The sequence below is a fragment of the Hyperolius riggenbachi genome, chromosome 4, assembly GCF_040937935.1.
Source record: "Hyperolius riggenbachi isolate aHypRig1 chromosome 4, aHypRig1.pri, whole genome shotgun sequence".
Lineage (NCBI taxonomy): Eukaryota > Metazoa > Chordata > Amphibia > Anura > Hyperoliidae > Hyperolius > Hyperolius riggenbachi.
Genome location: NC_090649.1, coordinates 281,882,049 through 281,908,128, shown reverse-complemented (window position 1 = coordinate 281,908,128; position 26,080 = coordinate 281,882,049). Strand labels below are relative to the sequence as shown.

General features: G+C 43.5%; 1 protein-coding gene across 2 annotated transcripts in view; it reads right to left on the bottom strand.

The window, feature by feature from the left end:
• Positions 1–26,080, bottom strand: part of DSE (dermatan sulfate epimerase) — a 92,929-nt gene that overhangs the window by 18,143 nt on the left and 48,706 nt on the right. For both annotated transcript variants that reach the window (XM_068231334.1, XM_068231335.1), the window contains 2 exons: positions 24,316–24,555; positions 15,038–15,245 (listed from right to left, as the gene is read on the bottom strand). In XM_068231334.1, coding sequence (XP_068087435.1) covers positions 15,038–15,245; positions 24,316–24,555 — 448 coding nt within the window. The remainder of the gene's footprint in view (positions 1–15,037; positions 15,246–24,315; positions 24,556–26,080) is intronic.

The window sequence follows — 26,080 nt, the reverse complement described above, 5'->3', positions numbered from 1 at the left end:
TCCTCCCCCGGGAGAGTCTAGGCCAACGGAAGGAACATTCTTCTGTGCAGTACTCAAGGTATTGCTGTTGCACTTAACACTCACTTGTTATCTCAGGTGTCCAGAGGTTAGTAGATATATCTGATTATCGGTGATACTGCAGATCATCAATAATCGGGTATATTCTGTATTCTCGGTGATACTGCAGTTCACCGATAATCAGACCCTCTCTGTGTTACACCGATCGTTACAAGGTGTAGTTGTGTCTGATAATGGTGCCAATATGCTGACCGTCTTTTCGGAAGGTGGCTACACTCACTTACCTTGCTTGGCCCATGTCTTCAACCTTGTAGTCCAGAAATGTTTACACTTTTTATAGGTTGAAGGACGCTGTGGCCTCAGCACGAAAAGTATCAGCCCACATCCGTCGCTCCGCAACCGCGGCCTTGAACCTGCTGCAGCGCCGCCATAGCCTGCCACAGCACAGGCTTATTTCTGATTGTCTGACGCTGTGGAACTCCACCCTCCACATGCTGGAGAGGTTGTGGGAGCAGCGAATGGCGGTCAGGCTATACCTGTCTCAGACATCTTCCTCCAGAACAGGGCCACTTGTCTATATTACTGGGGACCAGTGGCAGCTGATTGGACAGGTCTGTAAAGTGTTTGAGCAGGCAACAAAATTGGTCAGTGAGGAGCACTGCAGCATATCAGAAGTGCTCCCTATTATCTTCATGCTGGACAAGGCTCTTGACAAAGTGCTCGGACAGGAGGAGGAAGCCCTACTGAACAGTGGTCAGTCAAGTGGGGGAGTGAGTGAGCATGCTCAAGTCCTGGATGAGGAGGCAGAGCTTATGGAAGCGGAAGAGCCCATTGTCTGGAGGTGGGAAGAAGATTCTGATGATCTGGAGCTGGAGCATAACGACAGTTCTGACAGCCAGGAAGAGGTGATTAATGGCAGACATCTCTTCCCTATGGCTGCGCATATGATCCAGTGCCTCCGTAAGGACCACCGGATTAAAACTCTAAAATCAAGGCTCGACATGTGGGTGGCCACCATCTTAGATCCCCGGTGCAAGGGGAAAGTGCGGCAGTTCATACGCCCCTCCCAAGCAGACGCCAGGATGAGCCAAATCCAGGATGCCCTTCTTTGGGTAGAAGATGCAATTCCTGCACCTGTATCCCGGGCCCAAGCTACCAAACCTCATCATACTCAGCAAAGGTCTGGTGGTCCCACTCTCAGCAGCAGCACCAATAGCCAATCTGTGAACCTGCTGAGTATGTTGAATTTTATCAGCCAATGCCAGATACTCCTTCTAGCAGCAGCACCACCAGCGGGCAAAGTAGTCACCGCCAGCAGCTGGCCTGTATGGTGAATGATTACTTGGGGTCAGCCAGTGCTCCAGACAATATGGAAAGCAATGATGACCCCATGGAGTATTGGACAAAACAACTAGATACCTGGCCTGATCTGGCTCAGTATGCACTGGAGGTTCTTGCATGCCCCGCCGCCAGTGTTCTTTCTGAGCGAGAATTTAGTGCTGCAGGTGGAGTGGTCACCGACCACCGGACCCGTCTGTCCACAGACAATGTGGACATACTAACGTTCATAAAAATGAACGAGTCATGGATCAGTGATAATTACAAGGCCCCTCTAACTGATTCACAATGAAGATTGTACAGACTAAATTAAAAATGTGCTGCAATGACTGCTGTGGAACCACCTCTAGGTCCCATGGCCTATGACAACTCCTGCTGCTCCCAAAAAAAATTATGACTGCTGTGAAACCACCTCTAGGTCCCATGGCCTACAACAACTCCTGCTGCTCCAAAAAAAGTTATAATGACTGCTGTGAAACCACCTCTAGGTCCCATGGCCTATGACAACTCCTGCTGCTCCAAAAAAAATTATAATGACTGCTGTGAAACCACCTCTAGGTCCCATGGCCTACAACAACTCCTGCTGCTCCCCAAAAAAATTATAATGACTGCTGTGAAACCACCTCTAGGTCCCATGGCCTACGACAACTCCTGCTGCTCCCAAAAAAAAATTGTGATGACCGCCGTGAAACCACCTCTAGGTCCCATGGCCTACAACTCCTGCTGCTCCAAAAAAATTGTGATGACCGCCGTGAAACCACCTCTAGGTCTCATGTCCTACAACTCCTGCTGCTCCCCAAAAAAATTGTGATGACCGCCGTCAAACCACCTCTAGGTCCCATGGCCTTCAACTCCTGCTGCTCCCAAAAAAATTGTGATGACCGCCGTGAAACCACCGCTAGGTCCCATGGCCTACAACTCCTGCTGCTCCAAAAAAATTTCGATGACCGCCGTGAAACCACCTCTAGGTCCCATGTCCTACAACTCCTGCTGCTCCCAAAAAAATTGTGATGACCGCCGTGAAACCACCTCTAGGTCCCATGGCCTACAACTCCTGCTGCTCCAAAAAAAATTGTGATGACCGTCGTGAAACCACCTCTAGGTCCCATGTCCTACAACTCCTGCTGCTCCAAAAAAAATTGTGATGACCGTCGTGAAACCACCTCTAGGTCCCATGGCCTACAACTCCTGCTGCTCCAAAAAAAAATTGTAATCAGGATTGTGATTCAGCCACCACTAAAGTTATCAGCAGGACTGCCAGGGAACTGGTATTTGTTTAAAAGGAAACATCCATTACATTCCCTTTAACATTGTTGAAATAGTTCCACCGGAAATCGGAATTCCCCGGGGATCTGCCAGAATGTAGCGGTTACGGAATTTCCGCGATATCGGAAATCACTTGTTCCGATTATCCCTAATGCATACCACAGAAGACAAAAGCAACAAAGGGCTTATTGCAGAGCAAGCTGTATTGAAACACATTTGCGACTATCTCCCAAATACAAGAATGATGATGTGGTTATCCCCAGGAGCAGTGGTCTATTGTACATGAAACTGATGCTGGTAAATATTATGTACAGATCGTAGTATGAAATGATTTATTCAGGGCGTAACTACTAATCATGTGGTCCCCCTGCAACATTTTGATGAGCCCCTCACAGCCTGGTGGCCCATCTTGCATGGCTCATAAAACAAGTGTGGCCATCACAACCTTCACACGCATAACAAGTGTAGCCACCAAAACACTGGATCTGAAGTATCAGAGAAAGGGAAGGGTAGTAGTTGGGTCCCCCACAGCTCTGGGCCCCTGTGCATTCGCAGGGGCTGCTCCCCTCTAGTTTTGCCCCTGGATTTATTACTGCAGTGCCAGATCTCACTGCTAGAGATTTATTGGCATACATTTAAATCCAGCACTGTTGGATTAAACACCAGTGCCAAAAAAGCAGCATATTGGCAATGTCCCGGTATTTATGGGACACCATCTCCGCCTGTAAAGAAAAAAAAAAGTTACACTGATTTTTTTGTGGATGAAAAAAATCCACTTTAATCTCACAGGAAACCCGTCAAAGAGGCTCACAAATATTGGATCCACATAACCAGTTTTTGTCTGGGTTTTCTTCTATTAGTTATAAAAGTAAATGCCTTCTCTGACACCTAGTCTAATGCTTTCACTGTTGAAAAGCAAAACGTTGCCCTGACAGTGGAGTGGTTAAAGGGCATCTCCAACCTCATTAAAAATATAGAATGCATATAGCTCAAACTATTTTGTACTATTACATTACTTTTCCAGTACAGTCTGTAGACAGCTCTGCTTTTTTGTGGCATGTCGAATAATTTCTGCTTGCAACCATAGTATGCAGAGCTGCTGGTTCCAAATTTTCATTTTTGCACCCATATTAATCTGTGTTTAATTCATGCAGTTCAGAATGTGTCCCCAAGCGCAGGTAATTTGTATATCAAGTGTCTGCTCACAGCTCATGTGCAGACACACCCAACTCAGTTGGAGTTAAGTCTGTCAGGGTAAAGACAGAGCAAAGGAAAGGATTATGTTTAGAAATGTTTGATAAAATGCTTACACTTGTACTGATGTGAATTGTTTTTATTTTGTTCAAGATACTCTTTAGCATGCATCCCTAGTCTACTCCTATTTTGCATTGACATACTATGGAAACAGGAACTTGGACAACTAAATAAAGGAAACAAATAGCAGAAGAGGGAACAGTAAGATCCGAGAAGCAGATGTCAGCAAACTTGAGGTGACAGGAATTCCCAACACAGATGCAGAAAGCACCATCACTCTAACCAGAAACTGTAGCGCTTCCTCCACAGCAGAAAATGTAACACAATATTTGCAGGCTCAAAATTAATAAGTTCACAGGTAAAGTATTGACATTGCTCAACTAACTTTAGTATAGCCATTAATCCAAATCTCAACCTCACCATAGTGTGCAGCACTTCAGGAGGCATCCAGGATATAACGCAAGAATTCCATACACCATAAATATATGAACATTAGCCATCTAGCACTGTTTTGTGGAACTGTGGCAGTAGAGTGGAACTGTGGCATAACACTGAGAGCCTTCTTCAAAGTACCTCAACATGTATTTGGATTCCAGAAATAGAGAACATACTTATTGTGCTGAAACAGGTGTCATATTGGTTTTAAGGGGTAGCACAGTAAAGGGACAGTTACTGCACGAGCAGCGAGAAGCACGTGGTTTAAGTTATTTTTGAATAAAGTTTTTGATAAATTTGTAATATATTTGGAAATTCCTGCAATTTTTTGTTATATAGTTAGCGTGTGCCAGAGCACGCACATGTGGAATGTATTTTATTACAAAGCTACTTATATTGCGAGGGGCTGCCCTCAAAAGTTTGAAAAGGTATGGAAGCCTTGGACTAGCAATAAAAATACGGCATAATTATCATATGTATATACAATTTACTACAATGGACTGAAGTTTTCATATACTACTAAATACTGTAGCCGGACTGCGGATACCCATTTATATTCCATTCCTGATCACATGTTGATGTGGCGGGGGGTGGGGGACGGGTTTGTTTTTTTTTCAGTACTAGGTTAGTGCCTTGGATGTCTGGAGATGTAAGTGGAGCATGTTTATCCCACCTGCGTGTGGACAGTTTATATGTTTGTTATCATATCTTTTAAAAATAATAAAAAGAATGTTTAAAAAAAAAAAAAAACCTCTCTGTTTATCGACCTATATTCTTGATCCCATGGCAAAATGCAAAGGGCACAGGAAAAAACACCCGCTACATGTATTTTTGGTACATTTTTTGTTCTGATTAGCTGATGTCCCTGTATGCTTGTTAGGGACAGTTTATTCTTGTACCAGCACATTTCTGGAGTGTGCTCCCTCCTGTGCAGCCATTGTGATTGTGATGGAGCGAGTTCAGATAATGGAGGAAAGGACTTCAGATGAAACGTATTTATGTTTTATAGACTCATTTAGTTTTTTCATACACTCCTACTGGTATATAAAACAGTGATGCAGTAATTGAAATGAGTTTTGGAGGAGTGTATGTACCTCAGGTCTATGTGGGAGGAGTGTACGTGTCGGGTCAGTGTGAGAGGAGTGTATGTGTCTCAGGTCTGTGTGGGAAAAGTGTATTTGTTTCAGGCCTGTGTGGGAGGAGTGTATGTGTCTCAGGTCTATGTGGGAGAAGTATATTGGTCTCATGTCTGTGTGGGAAGAGTATATCTGTCTCAGGTCTGTGTGGGAGGAGTATATATGTCTCAGGTCTGTGTGGGAAGATTATGTGTCTGCTTAGGAGGAGTGTATGTGTCCCCAGTGTGTGTGGGAAAAGTGTATTTGTCTCAGGTCTGTGTGATAGGAGTGTATGTGTCTCAGGTCTATGTGGAAGGAGTGTAAGTGTCAGGTCTGTGTGAGAGGAGTGTATGTGTCTCAGGTCTGTGTGGGAGGAGTGTATGTGTCTCAGGTCTATGTGGAAGGAGTGTAAGTGTCAGGTCTGTGTGAGAGGAGTGTATGTGTCTCAGGTCTGTGTGGGAGGAGTGTATGTGTCTCAAGTCTATGGCCTCGATTCATAAAAGTGCTGTCGGGAAGGTAACGTCGAGCGGGGAAACACCGCTGTCGGTATTTCCGCCTTCAGGGTGGTAATTCATAAAAATTTTGCTAGTTGTGACAGGCGTGCGGAGATATTCCGCTGTAGGCAGGCGTTAGGCTGTCGGGAGACATGCGGAAACAGGAGAAGCAGGCGGAATCCCTCCGTGCGGTGTTCTTTCTGCAGCTGCTTGGGAGGTCTGTCCCATTCACTGCAATGTATTCCGCACGCTTCTTGCCACATCAGAGGTAGCGGTAATACCCGTCCGCATACCGCTACCTCTAATCTTTATGAATTGACTACTTGTTACTTTTGCTATGATAATCACCGCGCAAGGCGGTGATTGATCACTCTGCTCGCGAATGTCGGCTTTTCATGCGGAAAAAGCTTTTATGAATACAGATTTTGCTGTGTGGTCGGTAAAGTGAGCAGTTTTCAGCATTTCCGAATGCGGGAATGCTTTATGAATCGAGGCCTATGTGGGAGAAGTGTAAATGTCAGGTCTGTGTGAGAGGAGTGTATGTGTCTCAGGTCTGTGTAGGAGGAGTGTATGTGTCTCAGGTCTATGTGGGAGGAGTATATATGTCTCAGGTCTGTATGGATGGAGTCAGGGCCGGCCTGCTCATGAGGCGGGGTGAAACATTTGCCTCAGGCAGCAAACTTCTAGGGGCGGCACCCGCCCGTCCGTGGGTGCGGGGGGGGGGCGGTCGCCAAGCCGGAGGGGTAGCGGGCAGGTCGGGGGTATTGGGCCTAGCGGTGGGGAGGAGCTGCTGCTTCCTAATTACAGCTGGAGGGGAGCGCAGATCGGGGGACCCACCCTCTCCCCACCGCTAGGCCCAATACCCCCGACCTGCCCGCTACCCCTCCGGCTCGGCGCCCCCCCCCCCCCCACGGTGGCGGGGGGGGGGGGGGTTGTTGGGTTCGGCAAGCAGCAATTTTCTCCTAAATTTGCCTCAGGCGGCAAAAAGTCTAGGGCCGGCCCTGGATGGAGTATATGTATCTCAGGTCTGCTTAGGAGGAGTGTATGTGTCTCCAGTATGTGTGGGAGGAGTGTATTTGTCTCAGGTCTGTGTGGGAAGAGTATGTGTCTCAGGTCTGTATGGATGGAGTATATGTATCTCAGGTCTGCTTAGGAGGAGTGTATGTGTCACCAGTATGTGTGGGAGGAGTGTATTTGTCTCAGGTCTGTGTGGGGGTGAAGTGTATGTGTGTCATGTATATGTAGGAGGAGAATATGTGTCTCAGGTCATGTGAGATTCTTCTTGGGGTATGTGTGGAAGGAGTGTGTTTGTCTTTGTCACTGGGCCTATGCGTGTATGTAGTTGAATGCACAATCCAAATATGGCTTCTTATGACATCTTATGCAGTTGTGTACATAGGGACTTACAGCTTTCTTCAGCTTTCAGGAAGTACTTTGGATATGGATGAACATGGATATGGGCTATAGATTGCCATAAACATAGTTTAGTGCTCCACCTGTGTTTCAATAATTACATTTTAATAAAACATGAATTGTTATTATTTTAAGTTTACAGCTAGCCATGACAACTGCAAATTGCCTGTCTTTGAATCCATTGCAGCAGTACTTTGCCTGAGGTACAAGCTGTCCATAATCTCTCACTTTGATGTGCAAGAAATAAACTGCGCACAGCAGCAACTATTTTTATTCTGCTTAAAGTGTACCTGAGATAAAAAAAAATGGTTACCTCCCCATCCTCCTGGGCCGCTTCGATTCTCCAATAGCCTGCCCAGTCAATCCACCGGTTGGGATGAGTCCGTGACGGAGCAGCCCGGTGCAAAATGCTCCTGGCAACTACGGGACTTACTAGGCAGACTATCAAAGGATGGAGGCACCCGGAAGGACGGCAAGGGAGCCATCGGCCAAGGGTGCTGGAGAAAGCCCCAGACATGTATAATATTTTTTTTCCCATTGCAGTTTATTGCATACACTCCATAGTTGGATTAAAACAAAGTCATTAAACTCAAAGAAAGTTTTCCATTAATACTTATGATATGCGGAGCTGAGCTGAATGGATTGTGTTTTTGAATAAAGTTGAAACTTCCCTTTAAATAAATGAGCGTATGTGAGATTTGTGTGCTCCCCGGGCACGGCTGGAAATCTTGTACAGTGCAAGCATATTCAGATAAAGGTTTAAATAATACAGCTGTCAACAGGTTCACTTTAAAGCAGGAAGCAGGAATTCTATTTTTCCTCAGAAGTGGAAAGAATGTCAGTCCACTACCAGTCTAGTCATTTAATTTTGTCTAGGCAGCTTACTGTGCCTTAGAGCGTTTTGTTTTCCTCTGTAAATGAAAGCAAAATTGGCCAAATAATGCTGAATCTACCATAAAGGGAAAACAGCAAACTCTCACACTCACACCATTTATAAAAATAGGCTGTAATGGCATATGGACAAAAGAACAATCTATCACAGCCAGGCTGTGTGGCTGTAAAACAAATACACATAAAGAGAACTGTGCTCATCTTAAAGTGATCTCAAACAGACAAGGGCACACACCCCTTTAGCATCTGCCATGTGGCAGAATAGTGTACAGTACTGGTTAAGTAAACAGGAGACCAGGGTCTGAATCTCAGCTTTCCCCGTTCAGTAAACCAGCACCTATTCAATAAGGAGACCTTGGGCAAGACTCTCTAATACTGCTACTGAGCACGCCCTAGTGGCTGCATCTCTGGCGCTTTCAGTCGGCCAGTTGAAAAGCGCAATATAAATGTTCTGTGTCTTGTCTATTTGAAGTCACTTTAATATAAATATACTTCTACTCACTGTATTTGTTTCAAAGACATGTGGGCTGGCTGAGAACTGTTGTTCTATTATCTCTATGTCATTACAGATAATTTTTTATAGATGGGGTCATAGTTCATTGATCCCTGGAAAAAATGGTTTGAGGTATTATGTGTGTGCTCCCTTTATGAAGAGGTTCAGGAACTAAATAGATTATCAGTTAAGGTTTAAGGTTAAAAGGAACCTGAGGCGAGAGACATATGGAAGCTGCCATATTTATTTCCTTTTAAAGAATACCAGTTGCCTGGCAGTTCTGCTGATCTTTCTGGACAACAGTGATGGTCATGTCTAGGAGAACTCATGGAGAAGCATGTGATCAGTTTGGTCAGGTGATAAAATTCTCCGATTTGCTAGTCATGATCATGTGCTAAAGCAGGATGTGATCACAGCAAATCAGAGCTTTGCAAACTATCAGCTGATCAAACAAATCACATGCTTCTCCATGAGTTCTCCTAGACATGACTAATGGTTAGTAGTGTCTGAATCACACGCCTGTGACAACCATGCTGCCAATCTTGTCAGATTTTTGTCAAAAACTTCTTATCTGCATTCTTGTTAGGGTTTATCGCTAAAAGTATTAGAGGCGGTGGATCAGCAGGACAGCTAGGCACTGTGCATTGTTTAAAAGGAAATAAATATGTCAGCCTCCATATGTATCTCACTTCAGGTTTCCTTTAAGTGTCTTATTGCTGTGCCAACATGGGGTAGTAAATGGACAAGTTTGGCAGAGGAAAATATTATGTTGTGAGCTTTCTTGGCACAAAACACAGCAACAGCTGTGCAAAAATGGCTTGGCAGCAACAAAATTGGTATTCTTTACTGCTGTCCTATACAATTTTGGAGCCCAAAGTTGTGATTGGCAGTAGCCCTTTAGCAACTGCTTTGTCTATTTGAAGTCCCATGAAGTAAGCACAAGTCTACTAAATTTGTGAGCCAGCTGGAAATTGAAATTTGTCAGCTTATGAGTTCCTGGCATATAGTGGCATAAATGCATTGGCCTCGATTCACAAAGCGGTGCTAACCCAGTTAGAGACTTTAGGCGTGATAACCATTGCACCACGCTGGTGAAAAGCCAGTTTAGGCGTGATAAGTTTAGGCGTGATAAGTTTAGGCATGATAAGGTTAGGCATGATAAGTTTAGATAAGTTTACATCGCATGCAAAGCAGCACCATTAAACTCTATGCAAAGTGCACCAGACTTTGCTAGCGCAAAACTTTTGATCAGCTGTGCATTGCAGTGCTAACCCAGTTGGTGCTTAAACTTATCACGCCTAAACTTATCACACCTAAACTTATCATGCCTAAACTTATCACACCTAAACTTATCACACTTAAACTTATCCACCTTTTGCGCAATTTTCGATTTTTCAATTTTACTTGGTAGCGCACCCAGGCTACGCAGGTTAGGATTTAGTTAGTGTTAGGCCCCTCCCATGAAGGATTGACTTCTTTGCAGTGGGAGGGACGAGAACTTAATAGGTTGCATGCAAGCTGTTACAGGAAACCAACATCCTCCAGTGGTAGACAGGTCATGTGTATGCTGGGTGTGTATTCGACCCCACAAGTGGGGCTTGCACTCTTTTGCAGGTAGGCACTTGTCTGTTTTTAAGTAGCGCTGCTCATTTCCTTGCTATGTACTAATTTAATTCGTTTTTGGTCAGCTGCTCTTACTTAACAGCCTTGTTTTTGGTGTATATGCAGAGCTTCTGTTTGGGTTCAAGGTGCATTTGTAGTTCCTGTGTGGCTCAGCGCACCTCTGATTGGGGGCCATTCGGGGGCGGCCTGGTGTTGCGCTGATCCACCTTTTGCGCAATTTTCGATTTTTCAATCTTACTTGGTAGCGCACCCAGGCTATGCATATACATAGGTTAGGATTTAGTTAGTGTTAGGAACCCCCCATGGTGGATTGACTTCTTCGCAGTGGGAGGGACGAGTACTTAATAGGTTGCATGCAAGCTGTTACAGGAAACCAACATCCTCCAGTGGTAGACAGGTCATGTGTATGCTGGGTGTGTATTCGACCCCACAAGTGGGGCTTGCACTCTTTTGCAGGTAGGCACTTGTCTGTTTTTAAGTAGCGCTGCTCATTTCCTTGCTATGTACTAATTTAATTCGTTTTTGGTCAGCTGCTCCCACTTAACAGCCATGTTTTTGGTGTATATGCAGAGCTTCTGTTTGGGTTCAAGGTGCATTTGTAGTTCCTGGGGGGGCTCAGCGCACCTCTGATTGGAGGCCATTCGGAGGTGGCCTGGTGTTGCGCTGATCCACCTTTTGCTCAATTTTCGATTTTTCAATTTTACTTGGTAGCACACCCAGGCTATGCATATACATAGGTTAGGATTTAGTTAGTGTTAGGCCCCTCCCATGGAGGATTGACTTCTTCGCAGTGGGAGGGATGAGTACTTAATAGGTTGCATGCAAGCTGTTACAGGAAACCAACATCCTCCAGTGGTAGACAGGTCATGTGTATGCTGGGTGTGTATTCGACCCCACAAGTGGGGCTTGCACTCTTTTGCAGGTAGGCACTTGTCTGTTTTTAAGTAGCGCTGCTCATTTCCTTGCTATGAATTAATTTAATTCGTTTTTGGTCAGCTGCTCCCACTTAACAGCCTTGTTTTTGGTGTATATGCAGAGCTTCTGTTTGGGTTCAAGGTGCGTTTGTAGTTCCTGGGGGGGGGCTCAGCGCACCTCTGATTGGAGGCCATTCGGAGGCGGCCTGGTGTTGCGCTGATCCACCTTTTGCGCTTAAACTTATCATGTCTAAACTGAGTTTAGGCGTGATAAAGGGATTTTCACCAGCGTGCTAACTGTTAGCACCGCTTTGTGAATCAGGCCCATTGAGTGTGGACTGTTGTTGAGCCAATCAAGAACATAAGAACATGAATGAAGAAAAGTTTTGTGAAAACATAATTTGCTTTAACCACTTAACCCCTAAAAGTTTTTACAAGTGTTATTTTGGTATCTTTGGGGGGGAAGGGGAGGGAGGGGGGGGGGTAATTTATTTTTATTTAATGTGTAGTGTGTAAAATGTAGTGTCTAGTGTGTCTTTTTAATTTTCGTATGTATTTTTTATTGACCACTAGATGTCCTCACAATTACTGTCTCTGTGAAACAGAGGGTTATGTTAAAGAGAATCTGTACTCTAATATTCTTACAATAAAAAGCATACCATTCTATTCATTATTTTCTCCTGTGCCCCTCTGTGCTGTTTTTGCCACTCTCTGCTGCAATCCTGGCTTGTAATTAACAGTTTTAGGCAGTGTTTACAAACAAACTAACCAGCTTCTAATAGGCTCAGCTAAGCATAGTGTGTGAGTCATTCATAGTGTGCAGGGGGCCTGCAGAGGGTGTGTATCGCTTCTACCAATCACAAGCAGCCCTGCACATTCCACACAATCAATCCTTAGCCGGACAAACAGGACAGAGGAAAGATACATTGATTTATTACAGAGACAGTGCAGTTAGGAAAGACTGCAGTAAGCCAGAGCAGATTAGAACAGGCATAGGAACTTATAGGATAGAAGAACTAAGGCTGAAAAATTTGTTACAGAGTCTCTTTAAAGCAAATCTCATTTGCTTCTTGTTGAAGCCATGATCTTTGCTTACAGGAACTCTGATTGATTCAGGGATGACTTCTTCCCTTTCACCAATCACAGGCTCTGCAAGTTCCAACGGTAAGCGTGGCCCGCGATTGTTCACAGTAGCGTTGGCAGGGAAGGATGTTTTAAAACATCCTGTGCGCCATTAACAGGGACCAACAGGTTGTTTTAAAACAGCGTGCAGTCGCATAGTGGTTAAATTAAATTTCAATAAAACATTTTTCCCCCATTCTTTTTTTTAAGAGAAAGGAGGTGGGAGTTCTAAACCTCTTGTAAACAAGCGGCCTGAAGTAGTCCCTTTAAGGAATTGCTTAACCAGTTGAGGACCACAGGCTTACACCCCCCTAGTGACTAGGCGATTTTTTACAATTCAGTGCTCTGCAGCTTTAACAGCTCGCTGCAGAGCCGTACAACTTAGCACACAAATGAATCTGCCCCCTCTTTTTTTCCACCAACAGAGCTTTCTGTTGGTGGCATCTGATTGCTGCTGCTGCTGTTTCCTTTTTTTTTTTTTAATTAATTTAATTGTTATTTTTTTTATTAAAATGCTTATTTTTCTTTGGATTTCCCTACCCACCCTTCCTCCCTTCTCCCGAGAGCCAATCAGTGTGATCGTCTCTCATAGGCATCAGCCTATGAGAGGTGATCACTTTGTGAGCCACTCGAGGGGACAGCACGGTTACAGAGCTGTCCCCCGTAGAGCGCTGCAGGAGATCTCAGCGCTGTACCTATAAATAAAGGCTTTTTTTCCAGTAAGGCCCGGTTCACATTAGCGTTCCAGGTCCGGCTTCCCCGGACCCGGAACGCTCCGTACACAGCGGATGGTGAACGGATACATTGTTAATCAATGTATCCATTCACACTCGTGCACCGTCCGGATCTGGATCCAATCCGGGAACGCAGCTCCGGGACGGTCCGGCTTTTTTTCCAACATGCGCTATTTTTCAGTCCGTCCCGGTGCGGCTGCGGACCCGGGCCGGATCCTGACCCGAACATGCGGCCCATGCTGTGCAATGAGAAATGGATGTTTCTCATCACACTGGCAATAGGCCCGGATGCTTCCAGCACCGGTCCTATGCCACTTGGGGGGCCTGGACTACACGCCGGTATCCCCCATGCTTGCAGTGCCTTTTCAGCACTGCAAAGTATCTAGTTCCGGCTACTTTATTGTACGGTCTCTTTGCGGCCCCCGGACCCCCGAACACTTGCGGACTCGAACCGCAAGTGTGAATGGGGCCTTACACAGCTTGTCAGCCGCGATCACCGCTGGCAGGATGAACACGGAGTTCCGTGTCTCGGCAGGGAATAATTGTGCATATGCGAGAGCATTCCCTGCTAATCTCCGCCACCCAGGACTTGCCCCAATTGGCAGTAGCTGGTCCTGGGGCTGCCACCTTGCCACCGCCCATTGGCATTAGGCAGTCGTAAGGTGGTTAATTACTAAGAGGGGTAGTTCGTTAGGTTTTCAGGATAACTCATGTAGGACAATGTTACCTAGCCCAATGTGCAAGGAATTTTATCTGCGAAATAACGTGCGCAAAGTAAGCATGTCACAATAGTAGAGCAAGAAATTAGCCAGTTAAATGGATGGATTTTGCCCCATAAAGAGAATTAGTGGAAAGTATTTGGGAGTTCCAAGTCACACTTTGTAAATGCATGTGTACAGAGCTTTTGGGGAAAAAAAATTCTGCTGGTCATTGCACTACAGGGCTGCAGCATATTTTTATGTTTTCAATATAAAGTGTGAGGAGCTAGCTAGGCGATGCAATGTCCATCAATGAATATGAAGTATGCACAAACATGTTCAGTTCCCTATTGTTGGAATGTGTATTTAGCAACAACAGTCTATTAAGTGTATATCGTTGCATTACTAGCTATAACCACAGGATGGCAGTGTTAAAGTAGCAAAGGTCTCATTACATCTTATATTTGTAAATAAAGCTATGAATGAAATTTGTTTACACCGCTTCTTCAAACTTCCCCCACGGAAATTACATCATCGCGACGGGATCGGGCCGTTCGTATTAGCGGGTCGTTCGTAAGCCGGGCGTCTGTAAACCGGGGACTACCTGTACTTTTCTTGCTGTGTAACAGCTAAGAGAGCCATTACCATAAGGATGATTAATATCTGTTTATGTTGAGTTTTATATTGCTGTGCACTAAGAAGCTAGCTTATATAGCCTTTGTAACACCTATACATTACAGCGGAGCAAGTTGCAGCAGCCGATGTTCATCGGTTTCTGCATAAGGTGGTCACATTCCTACGCAGACCTGTAAGCTGGGCTCTGCAAAGCATCATGCACTGTTTTCTGACATCTTTGTAGAAAAACTTGGCTCCACTGCAGCATGACACTAGTGTTAGTCATAGGTATGAAAGATGTTAGTGTTAGGTTGGGGGGTTGTGTTAGGCATAGGTAATGGAGGGTTAGTGTGAGGTATAGATTAACTAGGCGCCTTAAATACATGTACAGGAGAATATATGTGTGCTCTAAATTGGCGATATAACAAAGAAAGAGAATCTGAAAGTGGACAGGTGAGTTTCAATCCCCTATATATTTTTCTCAGTTAGCAGTCAATTTAAAAATTGATGATAGAATTTTATACAAATTGCAGTTACAACAACCACTGACAGAAAATTAAAGTTTTAAAAAATAAAGATAAATCAGTCATATTTTATACATAGAAATGTCTTACCAAAGAAACTCTGTGTGTAAAGTGCACCAGCGCTGGCCTTTGGCAGGTGTCCCTGGTCCTTCTTGCACTCTATTGGTGAGAATCTGTTCTGCCAACCAGTTTCCACTTCCATTTCTCATCACAAATTTATCCAAGAACACCAGCTGACTCTCAGGACCATAGAACCAGTTGTAGTTGGAATCTGCTATGGCAACAGTTCGTTGGAATCCTGGAGCAAAGCACAAAGAATAAAGTACATTAGAACAGAGAGAGATCCAGGTATATTAAGGTTCACTGGAGAACACTGAAAAGATCTACTGTACAACAAAAGTCAGACTGGATGTATTAACAGTTAAACTCATAACAAGTGTAAAATTGTCTAGGTCAAATCAAAACACAGTGAAGGTTGCTAAAAGCCAGTGAATTACTGTCTGTGCTATTGTAGTAGCATGTACACACCTACAGCAAAATCTTGTAATAAATACAAGACAACCAGGATGTATCACAATAATTTCACAGTGACTGCATTTGCATGGTGGCTAATTCACTATTTTTTTCAGCAATCTTCTCTGTAGTTTGATAGGAACCAATTAAGATTTGCTATTGCATTTTAAAGGCACTTTATAACAAAAACCAGTCTATATTTGCTGGATCACTAAAAACTATCCACAGCACTCCACTAGTCTTTCTCCAGCCTTCAGAAATAGGGTGTTGCAAATATACACTACAGTATTTACCACAATAAATCAGAAATAAAATGGTCATTGCTCTGTAATCACACCATTGGCCAAATTCACAAAAGACCAGTAAAGTTGCTGTGTGCAGAGAGCAGTTTTATCATTACTTATACCAACTATGTAGCATGTTACCTAGGTAACACAAGTGGTAACGTGTGTTACTCTTACAACACTTGCGATACCCATTATTCGAGCTCTGTATATCGGTTCTGGAGTTAGGCCATTATTAGTAACTTTAGGTAGAGTGAGTTAGTGTTTGGATATCAGTAACAGTACATTACAGATATTCTACTCATCAACAACACCAGACCCCTAAATGAACAGGCACCTGGTGTATTCGTGCTCATTGGAACAGCCACTTAATCTCCAGGCAAAACATTTAATAACAGGTAAATATATATACAGTATATAGATTATAACTGTAACGTATTCAAAAAACAAGACCATAATGCATCTCTGCAGTAGAGTGGGCACACATTATTCAATTTTGCTGTTGTAAGACAAGCCAGCCCCGAGAACTGTTTAAAGAGAAACCATAACCAAGAATTGAACTTCATCACAATCAGTAGCTGATACCCCCTTTCCCATGAGAAATCTATTCCTTTTTTCAAACGGATCATCAGGAGGCTCTGTATGGCTGATATTGTGGTGAAACCCCTCCCACATGTGATGTCAGCGCCTCACAGCTCTGAGGTCCTGACATCACACTGTGGGAGCCTTGTTGCATTGTGGGAAATAACAGCTGTTTCCAACTACCAAAAAAGGAGGCAGCATCCTTCCAGTGACATCACCTGCCAGCAGTAAAAATGTCGCCATGAGGACTTCCGGTTCCGGCGCCTACATGAGAGGTTGAGAAGAGCGGAGCTCCGCCGAAGCCAATACATGCGCAGCAGGCAAATCTGCATCAAGATACCTGGTACTTGCCTCCCCAGGTGCCCGGGGAGCCCCCCAAGCCTCAAAGGAAACATATGGACCGATATCTGACGAGGGCGTCCGTTAAACAGGGAGAAGTGGAGAGCGGACGAACACGAGACAAGATGGTGCTCCCTGAGGCCTACGCTACGGAGGACTCCTCACAGCAAGAATGGGAGGAAGACTCAGGCAGAGAGGAGAGACGCCTCAGGAAGACACCCACAGCGAATCGCTATAAACAAATGGCGAAAGAAGTGGCCAAATGCCTTATGCCAGCCCTACATAACGCCATAGAGGCAGCGATCACTAAATCCCTGGCGGCCATTACTAATGAGGTACGCACGCACTCGATACAGCTTGCAGAGGCCGAAAAACGTATCTCAAAGTGTGAGGACGATCTCGCTGCCACCTCCAAAGATCTCTCAGAAGCGTTAAGGCAAAATGAAACATACCACTCGAGAATAGAAGATCTAGAGAACCGCTCTCAATGCAGCAATCTGCGGGTAGTTGGCCTACCGGAGAGCATCAAGCCCGAAGCATTGAAGGAATTTAGCGAAGATATCCTCCCGAACCTTTTATCCATACAAGGCAGCTGTAAAACAGAAAGAGCCCACAGAGTCGGAGTACTAAAGCAAACCAATAAAACCAAGGCCCTGCCGAGGATGGTGATGGTAAAGTATACAGATTACACAGACAAAGCCAGACTTCTCAGAGCCTACAAAGCCATGGAGGATGGACTGGAATACCAAGGAGCTAAGATACGTATCTTTAATGACTATTCCATGGAGGTATCACGTAAACGGCAGACTTTTACTCCGGTATGCTCTGCTTTGGTGAAGAGGGGAGTGAGGTTCGCACTACTATACCCAGCATTACTCAAAATTACAGATGCGGAAGGCCAAATTCTCACCTTCAAAACTCCTCAAGAAGCGGGCAAATTTCTTCAGTCACTCTCTAGATCTCCCGAGGCGGGAAGGAGAAATTCACCCGCTCCATCCCAAAGCTCACCAAGGGAAAATCCAGGATCTCCTATTCTGCCTTCGTCTCAACAATCTGGGGACACTTGAGTATATAACCTTATATTGCAATACAATTATTTTTCCATACTGCTGCGGATGTTAATATGGGTTTAGGGGCGAGGATGCTATTTTTGACATATGTGGGGAAGAAATGAAGTCCATACACTATTTGTGAGGCCCTTCACCTATTCTCTAAAGCGATTGTCTCCACCGATCGTGCTGTTCACAGCATTTTTGCTGTCTAGTCGGATCGGTGGGAAGACACTCTATCTTTCTTTTAATGTTAAGGGTTTTTGGTTTGAATCTCATCTCTATGCTCTACAAACCGTACATGATATATGTGATTGCATGCTACATTGTCTTGTGCTCGGGTGCATGGAAGATGTACACGCAATAGCTGCATTTAAAATTTCTATGCCACTAAATGACACTTAAAATATGTTCATGGAACATCAAAGGCCTGAGGTCCCCTGTTAAACGAGGCCAGATCCTGAGACATCTTAAAAAACTCCTTATAGACATAGCCTTACTACAAGAGACTCATTTGAGTATCGAAGACCATAAGTACATGAAGAAGGGGTGGGTGGCGAGCTGCCTAGGGTCACCATCAGTGGGGAAAAAAGCAGGGGTCATGATCTTGATAAGTAAAACACTTAAAGGAAAAATTGAACATCTATATTCAGATACCCTTGGCCGCTGTGTGGCGGTTCGTGTACATCTTCCAGGTGAATATCTAAATATATATAATGTGTATGGTCCTAATGATGGTAAGGCTAAATTCTATGCTGCACTGCTCGAGAGACTACAGACAGAGGATTTAAGCAAAACAATAATGGGTGGTGACTGGAATGAGGTGATGGATATAACTGAGGATACAAAACTGGAGGGAGGAGGACATAGAAAAGGAAGGAGCAATGTAACACCTCTAGCTAACCTTGCCCAAAACCTCAAGCTCATTGACTCATGGAGATACCTACATTCATACGATAGGGAATATACTTTTTTTTCCCCACCCCATTCCTCTTTTTCACGTATTGATCTATTCCTTCTAGGTCAAAGGTTAATCCCATAGCTGATAGAATCTACAATACATGACATCCTAATCTCTGATCACGCGCCAGTAACGATTGAACTACGAGAACAAATCCCCAGGGGTTCAGATATAATATGGAAATTTCCATCATATCTCTATGGGGATGATGAATTCCACGCATTAGCTCAAACTTGGTGGGAGGAGTATGCCTCTGATAACTCAGCTCATTCCAACACTCCATTCCTATACTGGGACACAGCAAAAGCAGTTCTCAGAGGGAGAATAATAGCTCACGTTTCTTTAAAAAAAAAAACAAGCTCACTCCTCATATATAGAAGCGGTCTCTCGGGTCAGATCAGCATATCAGCAATACCGGGTGTCCCCAGGTCCTCTCACTAGAATGGAATGGCTTAAATGTAAATTGGAAGTAGATAAATGGCTTAAAATCAAGGAAATGCAAACACAAACCTCTAAACAGCATTTTTTCTTTAAATACGGGAATAAATCTGGAAAACTGATAGCCGCCATAGCCAGGGGTAATACACCGCAAGAACCAATACTACAAATCCGTAATAAAACAGGAACCATAACTAGACACCCAAAAGACATTACTAACACCTTTCGGGAATATTATGAACAGCTATATGCTAAACCCCAACCTACTGATACCCAAACCTCTGAGGAATGGTTAAATAAAGCCAAGCTAAAAAAAATTTCCGCACAGGATCTTGAATTAAATAGCGAAATAACACAGGCCGAAATTATTAACACCATCAAAACTCTCTCCAACCATAAAGCACCTGGTCCTGATGGTCTTCCAGCAGAATTTTTTAAAACCTTAAAAGATCAAGTTACACCCACCCTATGTAAGCTTTTTAATAAAATATTAAGAGGAGAAGGTTATCCACAATCAGGACAAACCACTCATATCAAACTAATACCCAAAAAAGGAAAAGACCTGTTATCACCAAATTCTTATAGACCAATATCGCTGATTAATCAGGACATGAAAATTCTAACTAAAATTATGGCCACGAGACTGTCACATATTATCCCTAAAATAATACATCCTAACCAAGCTGGCTTTATAAAAGGGCGCTCTGCGGTTGCCAATATCAGGAAGGTTCTGGCTGTCTTGGAACATGTAAAGGCCTACCCTCAGTCCTTTAAGCACTCAGCCTTGTTGACATTAGATGCCGAAAAAGCATTTGATGCTGTTCATTGGGACTGGATGGACCTGACACTCTGTAAGATGGGATTTTCCGGGGCCTTCCTGAACTTGACAAGGCAAATGTACTCTATGCCACAAGCAAAGATACACATGCCAGGATTTCTTTCAGAATCTTTTCAAATTTACAGGGGCACCCGCCAGGGATGCCCACTTTCCCCCCTGCTATTCGACATCTCACTAGAACCTTTGGCCCGATTGTTAATGCAAATTAATCCAGGTATTACCACAGGAGACAGGAGTGTGTCTCAGGCGCTTTTTGCTGATGACATACTCCTGTTTCTAAAAGACCCTGTTACACAAGTCCCAGATATACTTCACCTGATACAACAAATAGGAGCAGTCTCCGGATTTAAAGTCAACAGCACCAAAAGCGAACTCATGCCATTAACACATATGGGAATTAGCACCTCCAACACTACTCTCAATGTGCATGTCACCAAGGGACCTATTACATATCTAGGTATTTAGATCCTCCCCGATCCGCACTCACTATATACCTTAAACATCACCCCGCTGATTAAAAAGGTGACCCAACAAATTAAGGGATGGATTAATCTGCCACTTAACCTGATGGGATAGGTTGCTCTTCTTAAGATGGTAAGCTTTGGCAAATTACTCTATCCTATGCAAGTCCTACCATTACTATTTAAGCACCAAGATATACAAATAATCAACAAAGCCTTTGTGTCCTTCCTCTGGAAAAATAAAAAAAACTGAATATCTCTAAAAAAACTATTCTTACCCAAAGATGTGGGGGGACTGGGGATACCCAATATCCGACGCTATAACATAGCCTGTTTGACAAGACATGTAAGGGACTGGTTATTCTCTACCTCCGTTTTCTCAAACTATAAATTAGAAGCCGCTATATCTGAACCGTGGACACCGGTAGGCTTGCTACACGCCTCCTGGTCCCACTTACCATTACGTCTCAAAAATAGCATCCTAATGAGAGACACGATACTTGCCTGGAGGGAGACACGTAAAATCCACAATCTACCATGGAGAATATCAAAGTATTTGACCTTGTGGGGCACTCCAACTTTTACGGCAGGCATGCAACATGAAACCTCCTTAAAATGGGAGAAAGCAGGACTTTGTAAATTAGGCCAACTATTCAATTTAACTAATCATACTTGGAGAACTTTTACTGAAATTCGCCAACTATATCAAATCCCTCGAAGTGACTTTCTCTTTTATGCACAAATCAGATCCTTTGTGAGAGCACAACTAATTGATTTCCGACCTGTAGCAACTATTACTCCTTTTGATATCTTCATTAATGCTCAAGGAGATAAGACATCCCTATCCGCCACACACCAGGCCCTCCTGAACATTAAAAAAAAACAGCTACTGACTAATAACTATAAAGCATGGAGCAAATACTTCACTGATCCTCTCCTTGGGGATAAAATACTAGAAGGCAATAATAGACTTAGAGGACTGATCTCCAATGAAACATGGAGGGAATCACATTTTCTACTCATCCATTATGCAAAACACGCATTCAATATAAAGTATAAAAACCCACCACCAACCTATAAGGCTCAATGTCCTAAGTGCAAATACTCCCAAGCGGACTTAGTACATTGCATTTGGCTCTGTCCTAAGATTCAAAGATACTGGTCAGCAGTCATCAAATTTATCAACAAAGTGTGTCACAAAAAGATGACGTTAGATCATCTCCTCTGTCTTTTCAACTATTCGCCTCCACTATCAGAATCAGGAGAAGTATCCAAATGCCCATCAGAACTGGCTCATATCATAATATGTGCAGCAAGAAAGACCATCTTCAATAGATGGATATACCCAAATACACCAAACATCTGGGACCTTAAAGAGGAACTGCAAGATCTCTTCAAGATGGCAAAGCTGGATGCCCTAATACACAGGGAAAAATGCTCAAAGAAATTTTTCAAACGTTGGAAGCCTTTTATTATCAACACCTTTTCTAGATCTGAAATAGTATCCCTAATGGAACCATTTAAATATACGGGATGGTATGCCACAGAAGATCTTCTAGGCACCCTTGGAGCACTTTCCATACATACTGACACACCTTAAATAGCAATCACACAATATCCTACCACTCATACCCATGCCGGGGACATGGGGAAAATTCATAAACTTGAAGTTAGAGAGATGAGAAGGGGAATGTTGGGGGGGGGGGGGGGGGTTAGTTATCTTAGGTGGGGTGGGGGGGGGGTCAATTCAGGGAATTGTTTTGCCTTAGAAGTGTGAACTGGTAAAATCATAATACCTTGTAAACTGTATAATGATATCTACTATTAGCTTAATAACTTTGCAACTACCAAAAGAAAGCAAACAGACTGACTCTTCCATGAATATCTTTATTTTGTGAGCCCTATAGGCAAGAAACAGATGTTTTCTTTATCTCAAATATGCCATGTACAAAAGATGTAATGTTTACACTTTGAAGGTACAAAATCAATAAAATATGTTTAAAAAAAATAAAAAATGTCGCCATGTGATAAATGTCAGAATGTAAATCAGGGAGAGGAAAGATTTTACAATGGACAAACACTGACTACATCATTTATACATAATTATTGTATAACATTATTTTCACTGGAGTTCCTCTTTAAAGCACATCCATAAACTTAAACATTGTACAAGGTGATTAACTTGCAGTCAGATGCTTCAGGGCTCAACCCCACTAGCAACCTTTTGTAAGTGCTAGCGATTTGAAAAAGCTCTTGCTAATGCAATGCTATGGGGTATTTTTATAAAATCACCTCCCTCAAGTGGGATCACACCCATAGCATTACATTAGCAAGAGCTTTTCAAATCAAAAGGTGCTCAGAAAAGCGCTCCTAGTGGGTTCCAGGCGTCAGGTTGTTTTGGCCTTCATCAGTGTAAATTTGTGGTTCTGTTTTTCCTTAACTTTACTGAGCACTCTGCGCACCAAAAGTAGTGATAAGCAACCATGTGGTTTGCTACACCAAGTCTTCTAGACATCCAAGAGCTTTTGAATCACAGGTTTAAAATAAAAATAAAAAAATTAAAATGGAACAACAAAATGGAGTTGGCAATGCTCCAGATATGTGAACCGTATAAAATAATATAGGATATGAGGAAGAGGGCAAATACTTTTTCTCACATAAATTACCACTTCAATCAGTGATATCCTCAGTTATACTATCTAATATGGAGAGAAAGGAGAGCAAGCAGCAGATAGTCTACATACAGTATAATGACTTGTTGCTGTCTCAGCAGAAATTCGATTCAGTACATGCAGTGCATCTGGTATTCACTAAGCAGACACAGGAGGTAAGCAAGCATATTTTCACTCTTTACTGATGCTACTGAATCTTTTTTATCAGTTCTATTTACTCTAGCTTATAAAAGCTTACAGATGAATGTATACATGAGAGATGTGTGAGAAATGTTGCATTAACTTAGCAGAACTTCTGTAGTGACATGCAAAGGAAGCAATTGACGGAAGGCAATTTAGACACAGGTTCACTTCACAGCACTTTATTACTCTTTTATCCCATCACTCCCACATAAGAAAAACTTGCCTAGACGGCACTGAGCAGTAGCACAAGTTAATTTGAAAGCCTGAGCTACACAAATCAAGATCTGAAGGGAAATATTACCTGACCCGATGCAAAGGTATCTAAGGTAAGCACAAAGGTATGTTCATGCTGGATCTACATATCTTTGTGCATTGTTTGTTGCTCTATTTGTTCCCCCAGTCCCTGTATTTACCCCTTGAAAAATTTGACCTTTGGGTAAAGTCAAATTTTCAGACAGGAAGAGGCAAGTTTGCTGATGTAAAAGATTTACAACATCTGAAATTAGATGAAAGGCTATATAGCACACATTGCGAAGAATTAAAAGAATTGTATGGTAAAAGATACCTCCCTGCCTGTCATTTCCTTGACCAATTTCTCTATAGTCTGCCAAAAGGGCACTAGCCGCCTACAGTTCCAAAGGATATGGGAGAGGGAGCCGGCCACAACTCCGCAACGCCAACACATAGGATTTTTGTCTGGAAAGATCTTATGTCATTTCTGAGGCGTGTAATACCACTTCGATAAGAATTTAAAGTTGACTTCTTGAATGCGCACCGCGATAGAAGATTTATATGCGAATATACACATCTTTGACTTTTCAGAGGAAGAGAAAGTGGTGCCCAGCTCCTCCTCCCATGGCAGGGGAACCCTGTTTTTTATAGGTGGCAGAAGAGTTGGCATCTCCATTGAAAGAAACCCTTCCTTTATGCTAAAAGCTTAGTTACAAGGGGGAACATCATACTCACTGACTACATCCACCTGGTCAACCATTCTGCAAAATCAATGAAAGGTTTGAAGAGCTTTCAAAAAACAAAACATTTACCTTACCTGGCAATATCGTTCTATACATAAAAGCAAAGTGCTCTTTCAGCCAAGGATGGTTGAAGTGATTGATATCAAAATGCCTTTGGACAAGAAACATATACTGGAAAAGAGATCTGGTGGTGTAGCTGCCATATGCCACTCCTTCATATAGTGACCCATCTGTCACATCGTTTAGCAGCACAATTGACTTCTCCATAATGGTGAGGACTTGCTTTGTCCAGAAGTAAGCTTCTTGCAGGTATCCTACAAAAACACACTTAAAATCAGGGACTGTACAAATGGAATATGGGAACCATTACCAAATTTAGAAGCGCATAAGAGCATAAATTGTATACAGAGTTTCATGTAGATTTTGAGAAATATAGGGGTAGGTTCACACAGCAGCAGTGCAATTGGCATGCGCAGACAGCACACAGCAATTTTACCAGTACTTACACAAATAATGTAAGAAGCTTTTAGCTTCACACACATGCATTGCTACCAGCATTACACTTGTTACGCAAATGTTGTGGTAAACAACAGTATTTTCAAAGGGCCCAATAATTCTAAACTATGCCTTCATTTTAACCAAATGGGTACATTTGAGCCTGATGCTATTATATTCCTATGGGACTTTACACATATTGGGCTTGATTCACTAAGCATAGCGCCATGTAACGGCGCAAGTTAGCTACTGTTACGCACGCTAGTGAATCAGCGGTCCTTAATTCAGTGTTCCTGCATGCTACGTGCGCTATTGGCAGCCTGGCAGCCTATCGGCGAATACTGTGCTGCTGAATTGGCTTCACTTGGGCTGCACATCAGTTGTTCCATCCAGTTATAATTGACAGCAACTGTAACATAGGGAAAGGACACTTATTAGACTCATTTTACATTGTGCCCATTGCTTTCAGTTTCAACTGAAAAGACAACTTATGTGCAGCCCAGGTGAAGGTAATGTCCATGCTTCCCTTTTACACTGCGTCCATTGCTTTCAGTTACAACTGAAGACAAGTGATGTACAGCCGGGGTTCAGGGGAGGCTCTAGGATCATGGTGGCCCTTGGCAGAGACAGAATCGGTGGCCCCTTCACCCGCCAAAGTCAGTATGGTATCTTATGCACAGTAAGTGGCCGCATCCATTACGGACACTGCATAGCCGCCTTGTGCTCATTACACAAATGTTTAACTTTTGCTGAAATTTGCCACTGCGTTTTGCCTCCACCCTCATTGTCTCAGCATGTGGTGTCCTTTCTCCATGTTAAGGGGGTGGGGCTGATGGGGGAGAATGTCCCAGCGACTAGGCTACAGACAGTGCCTTTACTAGTGACGCACGCAGGCGCTGCAGTGAGGTGAGGCGCTGGCAATGAAGTGTGCAGCCATAGTGACCTCCGTGATCAATTTTGATGCCCCCCCAGGAATGGTGGCCCTGTGCATGTGCACAGATGGCACAGGCCTAAGGCCGCCCCAGCCCAGGTGAAGGTAATGACCTCATTTTCTTTTAACACTGCATCTGTTGCTTTCAGTTACAACTGAAAGTACAACTGATGTACAGCTCAGGTGAAAGCAATATCCAGCCTTCACTATGGCCTCTTTCACACTGTACGCTGAAAAACTGAAGCTCTGTCATGATACACTGCTATGGAACAATTGCTCAGTTAAAATGCAGCAGTTCATCAGTGTACAGTCTAAACGAGGCCTCGGCTGGGAGCAGCCTTGTTTGCCGGTTTTCTGTGTGCGTTTTCTGCATGCATTATCTGCACGCCATTTGTGTTTGTATGTGGAAAAAG